The 19694-nt window shown below is 35.8% G+C and overlaps 1 protein-coding gene across 5 annotated transcripts in view; it reads left to right on the plus strand.

Annotated features, from left to right (window-relative positions):
* LOC115212290 (cAMP-dependent protein kinase type II regulatory subunit) overlaps positions 1-19694 on the plus strand; it is a 164559-nt gene that overhangs the window by 128043 nt on the left and 16822 nt on the right. For all 5 annotated transcript variants that reach the window (XM_036503026.1, XM_029781132.2, XM_036503027.1 and 2 more), the window contains exons 3-8: positions 1933-1985; positions 6676-6759; positions 9540-9581; positions 12086-12150; positions 13982-14135; positions 16893-16994. In XM_036503026.1, coding sequence (XP_036358919.1) covers positions 1933-1985; positions 6676-6759; positions 9540-9581; positions 12086-12150; positions 13982-14135; positions 16893-16994 — 500 coding nt within the window. The remainder of the gene's footprint in view (positions 1-1932; positions 1986-6675; positions 6760-9539; positions 9582-12085; positions 12151-13981; positions 14136-16892; positions 16995-19694) is intronic.

Consider the following 19694-nt stretch of genomic DNA (forward strand, 5'->3'; position numbering starts at 1 on the left):
CATTTCACCCAGCTTGCTGCCTTCATTTAATGATCAAATATTTTCATATTGTGTCACACTGACTTCAGTTGAGGAATTACATAAAAAGTACATGTCTGTAAAATAGCTACTTACATGTTAATTTAAAGAGTTGAGTATACAGTTGATTGACTTCAATGTTGAAACAAAAAAGGAGGATCTATCATAATTTTATTATCTACAGTTATGTCATCTTATTAAATACCTAAAATTATATTCTCTTACTGACTTTCAAGAGCAGGAAAATAAAGTCAATTCTTGGACGATTTGAACTCCAAACATTGAAGGACAAAATATATTACACCACATTACTACTGCTCTACTGAATATTTCTCCATTATAATAATTGCTTCTAATATAGGGACAAGGCCTGAAATTTGAAGAAGAGGTTGATTAGATTCACCCCAGTACTTGACGAGTACATTATTTATTGACCCTGATAAGATGAAAAGCTAAGATGACTTTGGCCGGGTTTCAATTGAGAATGACAGCTCACAACAAACACTGCAAGGCATTTTTCTCCATTGCTCTGACAATTCTGTGGAAAGTTATTTTATGTTTCAGTTATGTTTTATTTTTCGATGTTTCAACAATTATTTCAACATTTTTCTTCTTTTAGATAAAATTTTACGTGATTAAGACTTCTGCAAACTTTATTAATTATTCATTTCTTTTGACAATGCTCAAGGCTCATAATCACCATCACCATCACCATCACCATCACCATCACAATCACCATCATAATCACCATCACAATCACCATCATTTAATGCCTATTTTCTATGCTGCCATAGGTTGGGCAGCTTGACAGGAACTGGCAAGGATTGGGGTCGTACCAGGTTCCATTGCTTGTTTTAGCTTGGTTTCTACAGCTGGGTGCCCTTCTTAATGCCAACCCCTTTACAGAGTGTCGTGGGTACTTTTTACATGACACCATCACCAGTGCTTTTTGTGTGGCACCAGCACCTACACGGATGCATTTTATGTGGCACTTTGGTTTTGGGATATCAATTCTGTTGTGGTGGGTGGGTTTTCTCAATTTTTTGTAAACCAATGGTCTATTATTTATTGGAACTGTCTGAGTGTGTTACTGGTATGTTACAGCAGTATAAAAAACATTGCCAGTCTATCTTATCATTTTTGCCAAATTTTTCAAATCTACAGAATTACACCCCCCTCACACACGCATACACACCACCACCATCACCATGAAAAAGAAAAGAATGCCATTACCAGGATGCTTTTTATCATAGGTTTGTTCAATCAACCTTGGGTTGAAGAACAAAGCAAAACACTTGCACAATTTTTTTAAATATTAACAGCAAAAACACATCACAGTGAGAGAAGTCATTGATTTATATGCTTCTTCTTGATCAATATTGTTTTCCATCAATATATTGCATTTACTTGTGTAATATGTAAGAAATCTAATACAAACCATCTGAACCGAAACTAGTGGGGGGGGTAGTGTTATACTCAAGTATAAAACAAAAGATAAGGAGATAAAATATATTACTGACTTTTCAGTACAAAAATAAGGGTCACATATTTGAAATGGAAGGTGTGTAAAACAAAATACTTTCAGGTATTTCTGGACTCTTCACATTCTGAGTCCAAATGCTGCTATGACCAAATTTGCCTTTTATTTTCCAACATTCACTAAAATAAAGCATCAGTCAAGTACTGGAGTTGATATATTGGCTAAGCACCTCCCTCAAAATTGCTGGCTTTGTGCCTAAATTAGAAACAATTATTCAAATTAATATAATGAACAAAAAGTGGAGTGGTGAGAAAATTGAGCTTCCTTGATTTTGTTTTTTTCACTTGTTTGTTTCTGTTTGTTATAAACCACACACATACACACATATTTTTATTTATTGATTGGTTGATTGATTCATTTGTCTGTTCTTTCAGTTTGTGCTGAAGCTTATGATCCAGAACAAGATCAAGGGGAGGAAGAAGTAAAAGTAAGAAAGTAACAAAATTACAATTAAAAATTAATTACACTTGTTTAATAAGTCTTTTAATCTGAACAGTCAATGTTGTGATGTTCTTTTCAATGTGATGGTTAGCCAAGCAGATGTGAGATTTGAGGTCACACAACTTTACAAATTCTTTTTTTCTATTTTCTAAATTAGATATATGTAATACCATACCTTGATATAGCGTGAACTGAAATCCTTGTTGAAGGCCTCTGACATATGTAGTCATAGTTACTTACTTTAAGTCTTTTAATTTGGTTGGTCAAAGTTGTAATGTCACTTTGGTGTAGACATTAAAACAGCTATATGGTTTATAACAGACATAGTGTTTGAATCCTGCAGGCAATGTTACAACTTTTTCCATTGTCTTTTATATTAGATACATATTTACTACAACAGTTTATGCTTGCTGATTTTGCTTTAAATTGCTTAGAAGAGGAAGGTCAGTGCCCATTAGCCCTTTTCAGCACCTCCAAGACAGGCAGGAGACTGAAAGGAAAGAAGTTATTCTCTGGCCAGAGATCTGGCCTGAATGCTTTCAGCCATGGACTTCATCAAAGCAGTCAAAAGCTAGGTGGTGGTGGTGTTTAACAGAGCAACTGATTATATATGAACCACCCAAGAAGTGAACAGTCCCACTAAAATGTCCCAGTTTCCATCTACCAAATTTTACTTGTAAGGTGAGGTTGTGGCATAAGACACTTGTCCAAGGTACTATGCATTGTTGAGATTGAAGCCAAAGCTACATCACTGTCATTACTGTGTAACTTGAAATGGGGGAGTACCTGGCTCTATGATATAGTGCATTACCAAATCCAGGAATCAAACCCACAACTTTATGATCATAAGCCCAACACTGTAACCACTGGGCCAAACACACAAGAGATGTGACAGTCCCAAGAAGAATGCCTTTGATCATGACCAAAGATCTGGGACTTAACTAAAACGGTAATTATTTGACTGTAAGTAATTCAACACTTGTTTAGTATGGAAGACTTCTTTACATGATTATTACAAGCTTCAGTGGAAGGCAGAATCTTTCTAGCAAAGGTCACCAACTCCTTCCGTTTTTTTGACATTTTATGAAGAACTACTGTTATAACATCTATCTCAACTTCCATTATTTTTTTCTATCAAACATTGACTACTTGACCAAGAAGTTCATATACTTGACTAACCATCCAGAAATTGTAAAGTCAACCACAGCCCAAGGCATTCAGTTATTTTATCAAAATCCGTTTTAGATTGAGTTCTCTATTAATACCGCTTCAGGAAAATACACCCACTTTTTACTTTTTTGCTTATTTTTATACTAGTTCTTAACATTTGAAATGTAACTTTTTAATATTTCATTCCTTTAGCCGAATTTTCAGACACTAGATTGACAGTAGAATATTAAGATAGATTAAACATATAAAAACATAATAGTAACTGTATTTTATTGGCCATAACTGTAATATAGCAGAATTTTGTATGGATTTGGAGAACATGGGGTGGAAGGAGAGTGTTAGGTAGTTTCTTTTTTTTTTCCAGAAGTAGAGGTATTGTCCATGGTTTTTGCAGGCCATCTGAGAATGGTGAGATTGATACCATTAACAATCTGCTTGAACTGCTACAAGTAGACATCTGCAGTAAAGAAATAGTTGAGAGGGAGTTCTAAAGGGCCAACATTCTAGGAAAGAAGAACTGAGTATATTGATTAGTGCAGAGCCTGGTGGGTGGTGGGGTGCATAAATGGTTAATGAGAGAAAAAGATATGAGTGGGTCAAGAGTAACTGATTACAGTGTTATGAGACAAGCCAGCTCCAAGTAGCAGCAGCAGCATAGCTAGAGTGTGTGGTACCCAAGGCAGTTCTGTTTGCTTCCCCACTTCAGGCTCCAAACTATACAGGCTATACCACACAGACCCAAAAGGTCTTCCCCCATAAAAGCATCACCCCGGTCAGATTGATTCTCTTTGCCCATCCCACCTCCAACTACACTACTGAATAGCAGAAACCATTATAGTAACAGCAGCAAAAGCAGAGGGAAGATGATATTCTGTGGACCAGGGCTGGAGCATGTCAGTGTGTGACTTTATGCCAATTTCTCAAGTGGCCTTTCTCTGGAAGCAACCTAGGATGTCTGTATGTGCAACAGCAGCAACCATACCATCTACATGTGGCAGCAATACTCCAATGTGAGTTTCACCTGACTTTTATGGAGCTGCTTCTAATATTGATGCCATTATCTTTGAGAACAAATGTTAAGAGTTAGTTCATTAGTTGTGGTTTTTGCAGTATAGAGCAAGTAAAACCAAACATTTTCTTCATAAGATACTAATTAAATTTAGTTAACTTCCACAGAAGTTGGCTCACTGACTGACTGACCTTGGACAGCGATAATGACTTGACCTTAAGTAACAGAACACTTGCTTTATGAAGAAGACTTCTTTAGATGGCTATTTCAAGCTTCAGAAGAATACATAGTATTTTTTAAGGAAAAGTCATCAGCCAATAGACTAGGTCAGAAATGACAAACCTATAATAGCTTTGTCATCAGTGGCAGACTTCACAATCTTAGGTGGGACACAATGGACTTTGAAGACAATTCTTCCCACAATACAATGTTATATAAACCTTTTCTATAAACATTTATCTAAAACTAAAATACATGTTTCCTGTATATGACACTTCAGTGACAGAATTACTGAAGAAATTAAAATCTTGATATGCCAGACTAAAATGATTCTCCATCACTGACCGAGGTAAACTGAGGCATATTGAGTTGAATAGAGTTGAGTTTCTTGCAGTAAGAAACAATAAAATACTTGCTACATAATATAAAACCCCAAGACCCATGAACCTAGAATCAAAGGCCTTATTAAAAACAATTTAGAGAGTTTGTTGTGAAGATAATTTGTCAAACTCTTTGATGTTCTAAGATTGTATAGTTGTATATTTTATAGTTTCAAAATGCTCTCTACCAGTCAGGAACAGCATGAAACCAAACATCTGGGAGGACATATTCTAAAATTATATTCAATATAGATATATGCATGTTTCACATCTTGTTTATTCATTAATATTCAACTTGCTTCATTGCATTTCTATTTCTGCATTTTTATGCTGGTTGGACTTGAACATGCATTTTCTGGCAATATTCTTTGTTCAGATGCCTCTTTCTGGTGCCAATTCTTTTTTTACTTTTAAGTAAGGTGTTTTATTCCACTGGTTTTTGTGTATCAAGCTACAAAACTGCAGGATATAAACAAATGTCTCCACTACCGAAGCAGCTGTGTCAATGTGAAGCAATGTGGAGAGAAACACACATCTATCTATCTATATATATATATATATATATATATATATATATATATATATATATATATATATATATATATATATATATATATATGAATATATATAGTGATAGGAAAGGCATCTGGCTCAAAACGTGTCTGTCCAACCTATTCTGTGTGAAAAAAACATGTCCGTTTTTTTCATGCAGAATGAGTTGGAGGGATATATATGAATATGTGAAAGGCTTCCACACAGTTTTTTACTGAACAAATTTCCCTCACAAGGTATTGGTTATCCCAAGACTAAAATAAAAGACATTTGTTAAAGGTGCCATGCAGTGGGATGGAACCCAAAGCCATGTGGTTGCAAAGCAAACTTTTTAACCACATATTCATGCTTCCACACAAGAAGAGAAATTTCAAATGTGGAAGCAAGGTCTGGAATCTAAGGGCCTTGGAGTTAATTTAACAAAGACCAAAATTCCTAGTGGGGAAACAGACAAATCACAAATCTCTTCAGGGACATGGCCCTACTTAATTCTCAATAAGAAAGGTGTTGGTTGAAACTCCAAACAGTGTACCCAATGCAAGATATGGATACATAAGAGCCAAGTATCACCTCAGTAATAAGAGGGCTACCTCTGTCATGTTCTAATCTCTTGGTTCCACTCCCTCTCTTAGCTGAGAGGTCCTTGTCTTGCAAACTTGCAGGTGTTGGTGCAATATAAAAACACCCATTTTGGTGCCAAGAAAAAAAGCATCCATGCTGGTGCCGCACAATAAGTGCCTGTGCCAGTACCAAGTAAAAAGGACCCAGGTCACTGACATAAAAAGCACCCATACTGCTAAACTGCTTTGTCTAGATTTAAGGTTTCTCCTACAAATAACATGAGTGCTTTCTTATGGCACCTTCTATTCAACCACATAAAATTTATTCTTCCAGATTAGACAACCACCATTGATAAGCTAACAATAAAATTGAAACTGCATATGTACTTAAAAATGTGGTCACAATACTTCAAAAGCATCAACAGATTTTTCTTGCCTGATGAACATCTTCAAGTTGTTTTCTTTCAAACTGTTTCAATGTTTATTGAATCTTTACTCTGAATCAGTCAGCAACCATGACAGGGGTGGGACTAAATTATTGTTTGAAATATGTAGAATATACTAACTATAACCTCCTTCTAGCTTTAAAAGAAAGAATTCTAAAGAAAAATCTCAGAATTATCCTTTTGTAAACCCAAGATTTCTTAATGCTATACATTTCTTAATACTGTACATAGATAACATATTGTTTAGAAAATTATTTATTATATGTTCATGAACGTATTTTTGCATGAAGGTGTTTGTATAGCTTATAATGAGTTGGCATTTTTGCTATTCACCGTTCAGGTAATACATCCTAAAAATGATGAACAAAGAAAACGATTGAATGAGGCAACAAGGAATATTTTGCTGTTTAGAAATTTGGAGCCAGTAAGTAATTGAAAAACAAATCTTTTTCTTCTATCTTTCAAATTTTAAAATAAACACTAAAAAATACAGATTCTACCTCTATTTTCTTATTCTTTTTCGTATTTTCCTTTTTCAAAAGCAAAAATATAAGAATATTATATTTATAAATAAAAACAAAATGTCAATACTGTCCTGTATTTGTTATAGCTGCCTGAAGCTGGGAAAATTAACAGCTGACTGCTAAACATGTTATAAAGACAATACAGCAAACTTAAAATCAAAACGTTCTTGAATGCACAAACAGCATTTTTCTAATTCATTTTATTTTATCCTTTAATGTTCTGTTTTGCTTCATTCAGTTAATAATAATAATAATAATAATAATAATACCTCTAGTTCTGGAAGCATTATTTCGAAGAACATTTAGGAAACTTGAAATTTGAAACCAGAATTGGTGTATTTTTTAATATTTTTTTTAATGTTGAAGAAACCACTGCATTATTCTTTTAAGTGGTGATGTCATATTCTATTTGTTTTATTGTAATTTTTCCAATAAAGGAATGGTTATCAATGAAGTAAGTTGAATTGTGTTTTTCTAAATATATCAGTGCCTCTGAGCTCTTGAACTATTAATTAACTGGGATGTTCTAAGAAAGAACAAAAAAATATCCATTTATAATCTTGGTAGAGATGTTGAAATATTTTAATGGCCTACTTTCTCAAAAATATTAAGAGAAAGATTTGGAGAGAGTGGACTTTTTGTTCTAAGGCAACCATTTCTTTGCTTGCTTGGCTCTGCTTAAAATGTGACATCACTTTGAAAATTTTTAAATGGAACGTGTGGTGGTCAGTATATTTGTACTGTATTACTACTTCCACTTAGGTTTTTAGTTGGACTGCAGTCTGAATCAAGAGAACACATAATCAATCAATCAATCAATCACTCACTCAATCAATCAATCACTCAATCAATCACTCACTCACTCACTCACTCACTCACTCACTCACTCATCACTCACTCACTCACTCACTCACTCACTCACTCCTCACTCACTCACTCACTCACTCACTCACTCACTCACTCACTCACTCACTCACTCACTCACTACTCACTCACTCACTCACTCACTCATCACTCACTCACTCACTCACTCACTCACTCACTCACTCACTCACTCCTCACTCACTCACTCACTCACTCACTCACTCCTCACTCACTCACTCACTCACTCTCACTCACTCACTCACTCACTCACTCACTCACTCACTCACTCACTCACTACTCACTCACTCACTCACTCACTCACTCACTCACTCACTCACTCCTCACTCACTCACTCACTCACTCACTCACTCACTCACTCACTCACTCCTCACTCACTCACCACTCACTCACTCCACTCACTCACTCACTCACTCACTCACTCACTCACTCACTCACTCACTCACTCACTCACTCACTCCTCACTCACTCACTCACTCACTCACTCACTCACTCACTCACTCACTCATCACTACTCACTCACTCACTCACTCACTCACTCACTCACTCAATCAATCAATCAATCAATCAATCAATCACTCTATATATAAAATGATACTGTTACATTTATTTAACAGCATCGTTATTAGGCAAACAAATGGTGGGAATATGGTTGCTTTACATACTAGAAATAGTAGCCAAATGTTCCTAAAACCCTTTCCACCTTAAAAAAAAATGAAACACATTGGATGACATAGACTTATAAATGACTAAGGTAATCATAGAACTGATTTGGAGCCAAGCAGCAACAACACTCTAAATTGGAACTAAGTTAGGTGATGAATTAGAAGGGACATTAGAGTGTTGGACAAAATGCTCAACAGTATTCATTCCAGCACCTTGCATTTTGAATTGAAATCCCACTGAAACTAACTCTGCCTTTCGTCTTTCTGGAGCTGGTAAAGTACGAGTCTAGGATGGTGGTGAACTAGTGGAATCCTTAGAGCATCAAACAGGATGTTGTACAGTATTTATTCCTGCTCTTGGCTTATATGTGTGTGTGTGTGTGTGTGTTTAAGCTCTTAGCTACAGACACACCACTTGCTGATATTTTACGGAAGTATGAGACATCAAAATTATAGAGTAAAGGAAATTGTATGCTGCAATATTGATGCCTTTCTGAAGAGCTTTGACAATACACATGAAATAACCATAACAAGGAATCAAAACTGTATTGCAGATTCATCTCTGTTCATGCTTCCCTTCAATTTACAGCACAAATTTATTGATTCTACCAGTGTACTCTGCATGACCTGTTTAAGTGATAAACTTAATTCATCATCTAGTTTTACCCACTACTTGGTCCTTTAGTAAGGATCATTCTGTAGTAAAGCGTTCAAACCAGGCCTTTAATTTTAGGACCCCTTTCTCCCTTTTCCCATCGGTTTTAGAGGCTCTGTAAAAGTTTATGGACATTACCTTTCTCTCCTTACTAAGCAATAAACATTTTTTAAAAGAAATTGGTCAATAGGTTCCTTGAGTTAGCAAACTACCACACTCTATAATTGATGACTGGCTTTCATCATTGTGTTCAAATTCTGCCATGAACATGAAACATGGTGGGATATGGTCTTCACCAGAGTCACTTTTACAAAGTACACTATGTATTGACACAGTCTTCTAATCTTCTAAATGGTAGCTCATCACCTACTGCAATGTTAATTGTTTTTCTCGTTTTCGTTCCGTGTCACTCATTTTATGTAAATGCCGTTTATATTAGAGAGATCATGTGTAATTAGATATCTTTTTTTCATTGCAGGAAAGATTACTGAATGTTGTTGATGCAATGTTTGAAAGAAAGGTAATTATCTTATACTTGCAATAGTCTAAGAAATGTGTTTCTGATTGATTCAATATTTTATCGTTTAATCTCAGTTCACTAATTACACAGGTCTATTGTCAGAGTTGTACCAGTTGCGAACAACCACGCTATTTCTTTTTTTAATCTTTTTCAAAGTAATACATCTAAGATTACATTATTGAATGTGTAATCCCTTTTAGGATGAGACTGTGGATGGAGGGAGGTGTTGGCTGCTGTTCCCAGCAGGTTGAGCAGTACTGAGCTACCTCATTGTCTCATGTTAGATTGAATTGGTTAACATTTTTTTTATAGATTTTAACAGATATAAAAAAATGTTTACACTAGAAGATCTTCTTATTAAAGGAAAGCTTTGGTGTAATCAGTTTATATTGTTTGAAGTATTGCAACAAATGAATCAAAAGATCCAATATTTATAAATAATACAACATAGGGCATAGGTATGACTGGTTGTATGGCAAGAAGTTTGCTTCCCTACCATGTGGTTTCGGGCTCTCTCCCACTGCATAGCCACTTGAGCAATTGTCTTCTATTAAACAATGACGATGATGATGTCACACTTGCAATCAGAGCTCTCACAAGCTCAAGCCAGAGCGAAACCATCTGATCCTCCTTCAGATCCAAAGGATAAGAGAGCAAACAACACCCAAGAACGCTACACTGGGTACAATCTATATAATGTGAAGTCAATGATGGAGCTTCTGTGTGATTACTTGATCTGCTAGAACTAGCAGCAAAATCTCCTTCATAGCAAACCCTACAGGATAATGTTGTCCAGAGTACACTAAAATAAAGTATCAATCAAGGACAGTGGATTGGTAAAATTGAGAGAACATCAGAAAAGATAGCTTGTGGTATTTGTTCTAGTTCTTTGTATTCTGAGTTCTTAAGTGGTGGAATTAATGCATCACCTGGTTTACCACCATCACCTGACCCCTGGATGTCTACAACAAAGTTCACTGTAGTGGAAACAATCAAGATCAGATTTCAACTTGAGGATAATTTTCTCCTGTCCTCCTCCCAGTTTCAGAGTCTCTTAAAAGTTAAGGGCTATGGGCTCTGCTCTTACTTCTCTAACTAAATTTAAATGGTAAAACAATGTACCTGAAAAAAAGATGAAATTATCATTGCTGGAGTTTCTGCTTGGTTATATAAAGCTCAAAAAGTAAAGTTGATTTTAGAGAGTTGGGGTGGGGGTTTCAAAGTATAAAAGGACAAAAAAACATACTATGAGGTTGTGGAGTGAAGAAAGACACCTCATAAGCACATGGGTCTGGGTTTGATCCTATTGCATGGTGCTTCGGGCAAGTTTCTTCTCCCAAAGCCTTCGGCTGACCAATGCCTTGAGTAGATTAATATCCTTTGTTACAACTCCCAAGGCTTGCATGTCTTTCTCCACCCAAAACGCTTGCTTGTTTGTTCACTCCTCTGACTGCATATCAGGCTGGCTTCTTTGTCCTTCCTTTTCCATCTCATTTTAATCATTTATAATCATTCAGCTCTCAGCTTTCATTTGTAGGTACAATCCAGTTATATGGCTTTATCCTTTTCAGCACCCAGTAGTCCTAAGCAAATTCTAGAAACCAAAACTTTCATAAATTGTATGACTATCTGTTTTTTCTTTTTTTTTTTTCTTTTTTTTTTATTTGTTCTGATCTTGTTGGATGGCAAGATTGGCAAAATAAAAGAACATGTAAAATGATATACGGCATTTAGGTATATGAAATTTATATTCAAATTCTGAGTTCAAACCTTGCTAGGGTTGATTTTGATTTTCATCTATCTAGGGTGTCAATAAAATACCAGTAATTGACTGTGAGATAATTCAATTAACTATATGATTTCTTCAACACATTTATGACTTTTTCTCCAATGTTAAAAACCTTCACTATTCTTCAGTTTATCTAGGGTTTTTCACTGTGTACTCCCTGATGACCATAAACTTTTGTAATGGGAAGGAAGAGGAAGGACAAACAAGCCAGCTTGATGATTTGAGACACAAGCAAGCCATATAAGTGGAAACAGACAAGTGATTGAACATATTGATCCACTCAAGGCATTAACCTGCTCAGAGCTCTGTAGAAGAAACTTGCCTGGGGCACCATGCAATAGGATCGAACACAGACCCATATATGGTTGCAAAGTGAACTTCTTCACCACAAAACCATGCCTCTTAATATGCATTTTTGTCTTTCACTGTGCTCATATTGGTGAACTTCATAGTAGGACAGCAGTCCTCAAGTGTTGCTATGAGACTTAAATGGGGTTTAGCTTCATCCAAAGCCTACATATTATATTGGTTGTTGTTACTTAGTTGCAAATGGGCCCTAATCAAGCAGAAACTCCAGCAATGATAAGGGGATTCAGTTGACATAAAGCAATGCCTTTCATAATTAATTTCATGTCTATATTCTATATTCTCACTCAGTTAAATGTAAGCAGATAATTTCCATAGTTCCTAATTAGTATTGTTGTTGTTGTTATAGGTAGAACAAGGAGAGAAAGTGATTCATCAAGGCGATGATGGGGACAACTTCTATGTGATTGACAGGTTTGTATAAAGTACTCTCATCACTTGCTTTCTAATAAACATCTGAATAGTTGCTGTATAGTGTGTGTGTGTGTGTGTGTGTGTGTGTGACCATGTGTTTCTTTTTTAATTATAACAACACTGTGCATAGTTTATTCCACTCTCACACACTTCATGTTGTGAGTCAAAAAGAATTTTTAATTCATTGTAATAAAAACAAAGTTATTAAACAATTTCTGTAAAAGAAAGTAAGGGAGGATACTCAGACATTTAAATTAAAAGCTAAATGAATAATTCCACAAGGAGTCAGATGTTTGTTAGTTGTGGTGACAACTATGGACATGTTTCGGTTTTATTAGAAACTCATCATTAAAGTATTGTCTAGTATTATACATCACAGCTTTTTATTTGACCCCCACCCTACCCAACCCCAGAAGACATGTGCCAAAGTGATCACTAGGAGAGGAGAAATTCAGCATTTTCAGATAGAGTTCTTCATCAGCCAAGTAGAAGGTCTACAACCAAACAATCAGGTCCTTCCTTTCCTCTTCACGACATGCTTAATCCAATTTGTCTGGGGATTTTTATACAAAGATTCTGCTATTTTCTTCAATGTAACAATTATATGTTCATCACCAGCTTTTGTTTTATTTTTTAACTGTTAGTTTGAATGCTAGAGGCAAGGCCAAAATGTTAAGAAGTTCACTTTGTAGTCATAAGGTACCAAGTTCAATCTCATTCTATGGCATCTTGTCAAATGTTTTGAGTCAACTCAAGTCTTGTGAATGAAACTGGGGAGATGGAAACTGTTTGAAAGCCTTCAGATAGATTGTACATGTAATTTAAGGGACCACCGTATTAGTACACTATATCACACTGATGTTAATGATCCATGTGGGTGCGAAATACTCACATGTTAATTCAAAGAGCAGACCATTCAATTGATGGAAAAACTGAAACATTCATAATAAAAACCCAGTGGAATGCCTCTAGCCATCAAACTAATTGTTTATACATTTGCTACATTAACACAGAACATTACTTGGAGCTGCAATCACTGCAAGTGTTAAAAATCACTTGTTATAGACTCCGCAGAATCTACGGAAAATAATGATGGTCTGCATCAACAAATGATTTAATAAGTATGGAATAAGAGGAAAGGAAGGACCTGATTGTTTTGATGTAGACCTTCTACTTGGCTGTTGAAAGATTCTATCTGAAATGCTGAATTTCTCCTCTTCTGGTGATAACTTTGGCACACGTCTTCTGGGGGTGGCGGCGGGTCAAACAAAAAGCTGGGATGTTTATAACTTTCCTGTGGACATAAACCAGAATAATTAAAGTGGGTTAGAAACAACTTTGTTCTGAAGCTGCATACTGGAACGAGAATTTCTCTACCTAATCATTAATGCTAAATATTTGTGTTGCCAATGTGGAAAAGTAAACAAACCAAGCAGGCCAATAGTTTAGTACAGAAATAAGCACCTAGATTTATTCCCTCTAGGTACCACATCTGATATCCCATTTTAAACTGTTCACATTTTTAGGGACCAAATCTGACATCCTGTTTTTAACTATTCCCCTTTGAAGGGTGAACAGATAAAAATGTTCACTCTTCAAGCATGAACATTTCAGCCATTCACCCTTTAAGGTACCAAATCTGACATCCCATTTTTAACCATTCACCCTTGACGGGTGAACAGATAAATGTGTTTGCCCTTCAAAGGTGAACATTTCAACCATTCATCTTTCAAGGTATCACATCTGACATTTCATTTTAAAGGGACATTTTTCTTTATAACTTCTTTTAATAAAAAAAAAACAATTGAGTGTTTATAAAATTTATTTGCAGTGGACAGTATGATGTTTATGTCGAAGTAGATGGACGTCATAAAAAAGTTGGAGAATATGATGGACAAGGCTTTTTTGGAGAATTAGCTCTTATGTACAATGTCCCACGAGCAGCCACTGTGGTCTGCTCTGCACCAGGCTCTGTATGGGCTTTAGTAAGTTGATTTTATTTGTTATTACACTGGTGCTTTTTTCCTTTTATTCATTTTAAAGTATTGCATTTAATAATTTTTTTACACATACTAATAGGAAGGGAATATATTTGCATGAACTTTGAATCACTGATTTTCATATGTATATGTTATCTGTTGTGGAGGCACAATGGCCCAGTGGTTAGGGCAGCAGACTCGCGGTCAGAGGATCATGGTTTCAATTCACAGACTGGGTGTTGTGTGTGTGTATTGAGCAAAAACACCTAAAAAAGCTCCACGAGGCTCTGCCAGGGGGTGGTGGCGAACCCTGTTGTACTCTTTTGCCACAACTTTCTCTCACTCTCTCTTCCTGTTTCTTGAGTAATGCTGTGATCAACTGGCGTCCCGTCCAGATGTGGGGGGGGAACACATACATCACAGAAACCGGGAAACCGAGCCCATGAGCCTGGCTAGGCTTGAAAAGCGTGACGTTTATCGTTTTATGTTATCTGTTACTTGTTTCAGTCGTTAAACCATGGCCAGTATATTGAACAATTTATTTATATATAAATATATATATATATATATACACACACACACACGCACACAACATAAAAAGCACTCAGTCCACTCTGTGGAGTGGTTGGTGTTAGGAATGTTAACCAGCCATAAAATTACCTGCCAAAACAGACACAGTAGCCTGGGGTAGTCTTCTACCTAGTCAGCTCCAGTCAAATCATCCAACCCATGCCTGCCTAGAAGACTGACATTAAATGATGACAATACACAACAGGTTTCTTTCAGTTTGCATCTACCAAATCCATTCACAGGGCTATGGTCAGCCTGGGACATTTGCCTGTGGTGCCATATGGTGGGACTGAATCCAGAACCATGTGGTTGTGAAGCAAGCTTCTTACCACACAGCCACACTGCACCTATGTGTATATACTATATTATCTAATTGCAAACGGAATTAAAGAATTGCAAGATAGGTTCTTCAAGCTGATCCAACTGGCAAAAAACCTAAGCATAGTCCAAGAACAAGATGGTTGGATAATATCCATAGTTTCAGTTGGTCATGCTTGGGAACCCAGCCAGAAAATCTAATGAAGGTTGGTTTTGATAAGACCCTATGGCGGAAGTACCTGAGGACTATCTCTCAACAATCCTCCCAGGACCAGTGGGCAGAGAAGATAGATGGAAGGAAAGAAGACCGGAAGAACCAGTAAAAAAAAAACTAAAATTCCTCTACTACTGAATATATGGGAGAAAAAAAGCATAAACACTGTGTGTGAGAGAGAGAGAGAGAGAGAGAGAGAGAGAGTCAGTGCCAGCTTAAGGCTTGAGTGCACTGCAAAGTTGCTTGAGGGGGGGAAGCCTCACAGTCTACAGCTTATTGTTAATCTATATATGTTGCCGCTTGTTGACAGTAAATAAATATAGGAGCTCCATAGTATCGCTTTACTCAGGGCAACAATACTGCTAAGATGGCCCTTTTCTTTATGCATGTATGTGTGTGTCTGTCTATCTTGTGTACAAATCTTAAACCTGTATGGACCCTTAAATGTGTTATGTAACAGAAGCCATGCTGTGATATTAGTGTTCCCCCATATTATTACTGGCTAATGAGAAATTGACTCCAGCTAGATAGAGAGATTGCTGTCATTTCACAACATTCAACACACATATACTGAGTATTTTAACCTTTTCCTGCCAAACTTTTAATGAAAAACATTGTCAACTTGTTTCAATTAATTTTTAACATAATTAAGAATTTGGAGGAATTTAATGACAACTTTTTCAGTGTTAAATTAGTGTTGTTTAAGTCATAATTCAACACATGCAAATTCCATAAAATTACAATAGAAGGTTTATACTTTATGATTTTCATTTGCTTCAGTCAGTTGACCGTGGCCATGCTGGGGCACTGCCTTGAAGAATTTTAGTCAAATGAATCAACCCTAGGATTCTTTTGCTGAATCGCTAAGTTACGAGGATGCAAACAAACCAACATTGGTTGTCAAGTGGCGGTGGGGACAAACACACTCACACACACAAATATATATGTATATATAACAGGCTTCTTTCAGTTTCCATTTACCAAATCCACCCACAAGGCTTTGGTCAGCCTGTGGCTATAGTAGAAGACAGTTGCCCAAAGTACCACGCAGTGGGACTGAACCCAGAACTCAGGAACCATGTGTTTGGGAAGCAAGCTTCTTACCACACAGCCACCCCTATACTTAAACATAAACTTTTTAGAACAGGGTGGTTTTTGTTCCATATGACTAGTGGTGTTCTTCGATGAATTAGTTATCCTGCTAATTAACATTTCATCAAAGCTTCTTTGGTTTCAGATTTTATTTATTAATTAGATTGTTTAAAAGTTCTACAACTTTCCATAGTATGGTGTCTTCTTTACTAGTTTTTATTCAATTACTAACAACAGCATTTGTAATTCTAAGTGAGCATATATCACTTCAAACATAAAACTGGGCCACTTCAAAGTGAATATGCAAATAATGTCCTGACTCTGAAAATGTTCAGCTAAATGGTGGTAAAATGTGAACAAACTGCAACTTTGTACATGAGCATGAAATTCTGTCATCAGTTTGAGTTTCATGTAAGCAACAGATACACTCTCTTTGAAATGTGCTATTTCTAACAGGTCAAACAACCATATAGATGCTTTCTGTTTCATTTGTAGTTTAGCTATTTAAGTTTTGCCTAACCTTTTGTGATTATTTGTTGATTTTATTTATTTATAATTTTTTTTTCCAGGACAGAGTTACCTTTCGAAGAATTGTATTAAAGGATGCTTTTAATCGAAGGAAAATGTACACTGACTTGATTGAGAGTGTCCCCTTGTTCTCCTGCCTTGATGTAAGAAATGGCTTTGTTATTTTTTTAAACTTTATATATTATGAATATTCCAGTTATATCATGGGTCTTTCTGTCATATTGTGCATATGTATTCCTATCATATCACATGTATCTGTTATACATATGTACCCATGTCATATCGCACATATCCCTGTCATACTACATATATCCTAGTTGTATTGTGTGTATCCAGGTCACATCTTGTATATTCCAGTCATACTGTGTGTATCACAGTTATACTTTATGTATCCCAATTATATCATGTGTACCCTGTTCACACTGCATGTATTCTTATGATACCAAGCATATTCCGATCATACCATGGGTATCCTAGTGAAACTCTGTGTATCTCAGCCATACAATCTGTAACCTAGCCAAAGCTTTATCTATCCTAGTCACATTTTGTATATCCTTATTACACCATATGTATCTCAGTCATATCATTGTATATCCAAGTCATATCATAAATGTCCAGTAATACTGTGTGTATTCTAGTAATACTCCGTGTATCCTGGTTCCACTGTATACCTTAATCATATCATATGTATCTCAGTCATACTGCATGTAGCTCTGTGTAGCCCAGTGATAGCATGCTTATCCCAATGATATCATGTGTATCCCAGTCACATGATATGTACCTTGATCAAACCTCATTGCTCAGCCATACTATATGTATTCCCATCATTTTGCATGTATCACAGTCATACTAAGTGTAACCTTGTTTTACAGTTGATTTTCCATGTTGTAAGAAGTGACTAAAGTAATGACCGGAAGGGCATACAGTGACGACGTACTGCCTCACTAAACCCGTCCAGCCTATGTCAACATAGAAAAGATGTCAAATGAATCATTATCATCACTATTAATGTACTCTTCAAATTCTTATATGACTTTGTTGTATCTATTATTATTGTTCAGCCCCAGGTCATCATCTCCGACTGACAAGACTTGTGACCAAAGGCATTTAAGGAACCACATTGCACAGTTTAGCCTTTTTCTTTTTATTTTGCTTTGTTTTTATTTTGTTTTTGTTTTTTATGATTTTAGATTGGTAGGGAATACAGCTCCTATTTCTAGTAGTTCAAATGACTGTTATAGGTAATCTTGTTGGCTTTGACATGTCTGTTGTTGTTTTTGTTGTTGTTGTTGAACCCCAGGTCATGTAAGTATATCTTTCCAGCAATGTATATTAATAAGAAAAATCCAACAACCTGTACTTTTTAACGAAATCTCTTGCAAATTCATTTTGTATCGTGTGGCACAGACAATCCCTTGTCATTCTTGCCATGGATTGGCCCACTACAAAGCTATAACCAACGATACAGTTGCTTACCAATAATAATTGTGAGATAAAAATAAACCTAACAGATTGTATGGGGTAGCACTGAAGGCTGTTTTTTTTATTACTGGCTGGACATCTGTGATTAAGGAGACCTATGGTCAAAGCAGTGGTATAGCATTGGTTTTTCTCCACTCTGAGTAACAGTTAAATAGGCTACCTACTACCTTAAACATAATATCTCTTCGATTGCAGCAAACACATGTATAAGAAATGGCTGTCCTGTGTGTTTTGCACATCACTTATGCTATCATTGGTGACTTCATTGCTCTGTCAAACTCCCTATCAAACTTTAATCCTTTAGCCTTTAAACCAGCCATACCCGGACACAATATTCTAACTGTTTTATTTTCAAATTAACCAGATCTGACCTCTCACACTTACCTTACAATGTCATTCTAAAAATAAACAATCACATCTTTGAACTTTCATAGCTATGAGATAAAGCATGATTAACTGAAAACAATGTGAATGAATAAGCATTACATTTGAGAGAGAAGTAATCTGAATGCTAAAGGCTTAAACCGAACCTGCTACATTTCAATATGGAACAATTATCGTGACGCTTTACAAATAACAGTAATCGTAATGCTACAGAGTTAATGCACGAATGTGTCTCTCCTCAATCTGTCCATTTCGCTCTTTCTGGCTCTACCTGTCTGAGTCCCTACCTGTTGTTTGCTACCTGTTTTATAAGCTGTGATTACTTTAATCCTTTAGTATTTAGACCAGTCATATTCAGCCAAAATATTCTATTTTATGTCCAAGCTGGTTACATCTGATCAAAACATTTTGTTTTATGTTCAAATCAACCAGATCTAGCTTCTCACACCTACCTTACAATATCATTCTAAAGATCATTGAAATCTCATAGCTATGAGATAATTCATGATTAATTCAAAACAATGTGACTAAATAAACATTACTTTCCACAGAGTAATCTTGGATGCTAAAGGGTTAACTCAACAGAATAAATACATCACTAAACATCACTTAGTGATTTTTATCTGCAAAGTCATTGCATCTTATTAACAATGATGAAAGAAATTGAAAGGTAAAAAAATCCTGGGGAATTTTTAGAAACCTTGAAAAAGGAACAATTGAGAAATGAGGTTATAATTAAACAGCATGTTGGCATTGTAGAAATGTAAAGATGTAAAAAAAAAAAGAAATGTAAAGATGTGCTGAGAGAATTCAATGCATCATCAATGAATATCAAAATCATGAAATATTGGATTAAGAAACATTGTTAATAATTTTTATTTTTAGAATGTCTCTTCTTTTCTTCAACTTAAAGCAATGTCGCCTTTATATGTTTTAGTCTTTTTTTGTGGTTGTGTGATAAGAAGTTTGCTTCCAAA

The sequence above is a fragment of the Octopus sinensis genome, linkage group LG5 (assembly GCF_006345805.1).
Source record: "Octopus sinensis linkage group LG5, ASM634580v1, whole genome shotgun sequence".
Classification (NCBI taxonomy): domain Eukaryota; kingdom Metazoa; phylum Mollusca; class Cephalopoda; order Octopoda; family Octopodidae; genus Octopus; species Octopus sinensis.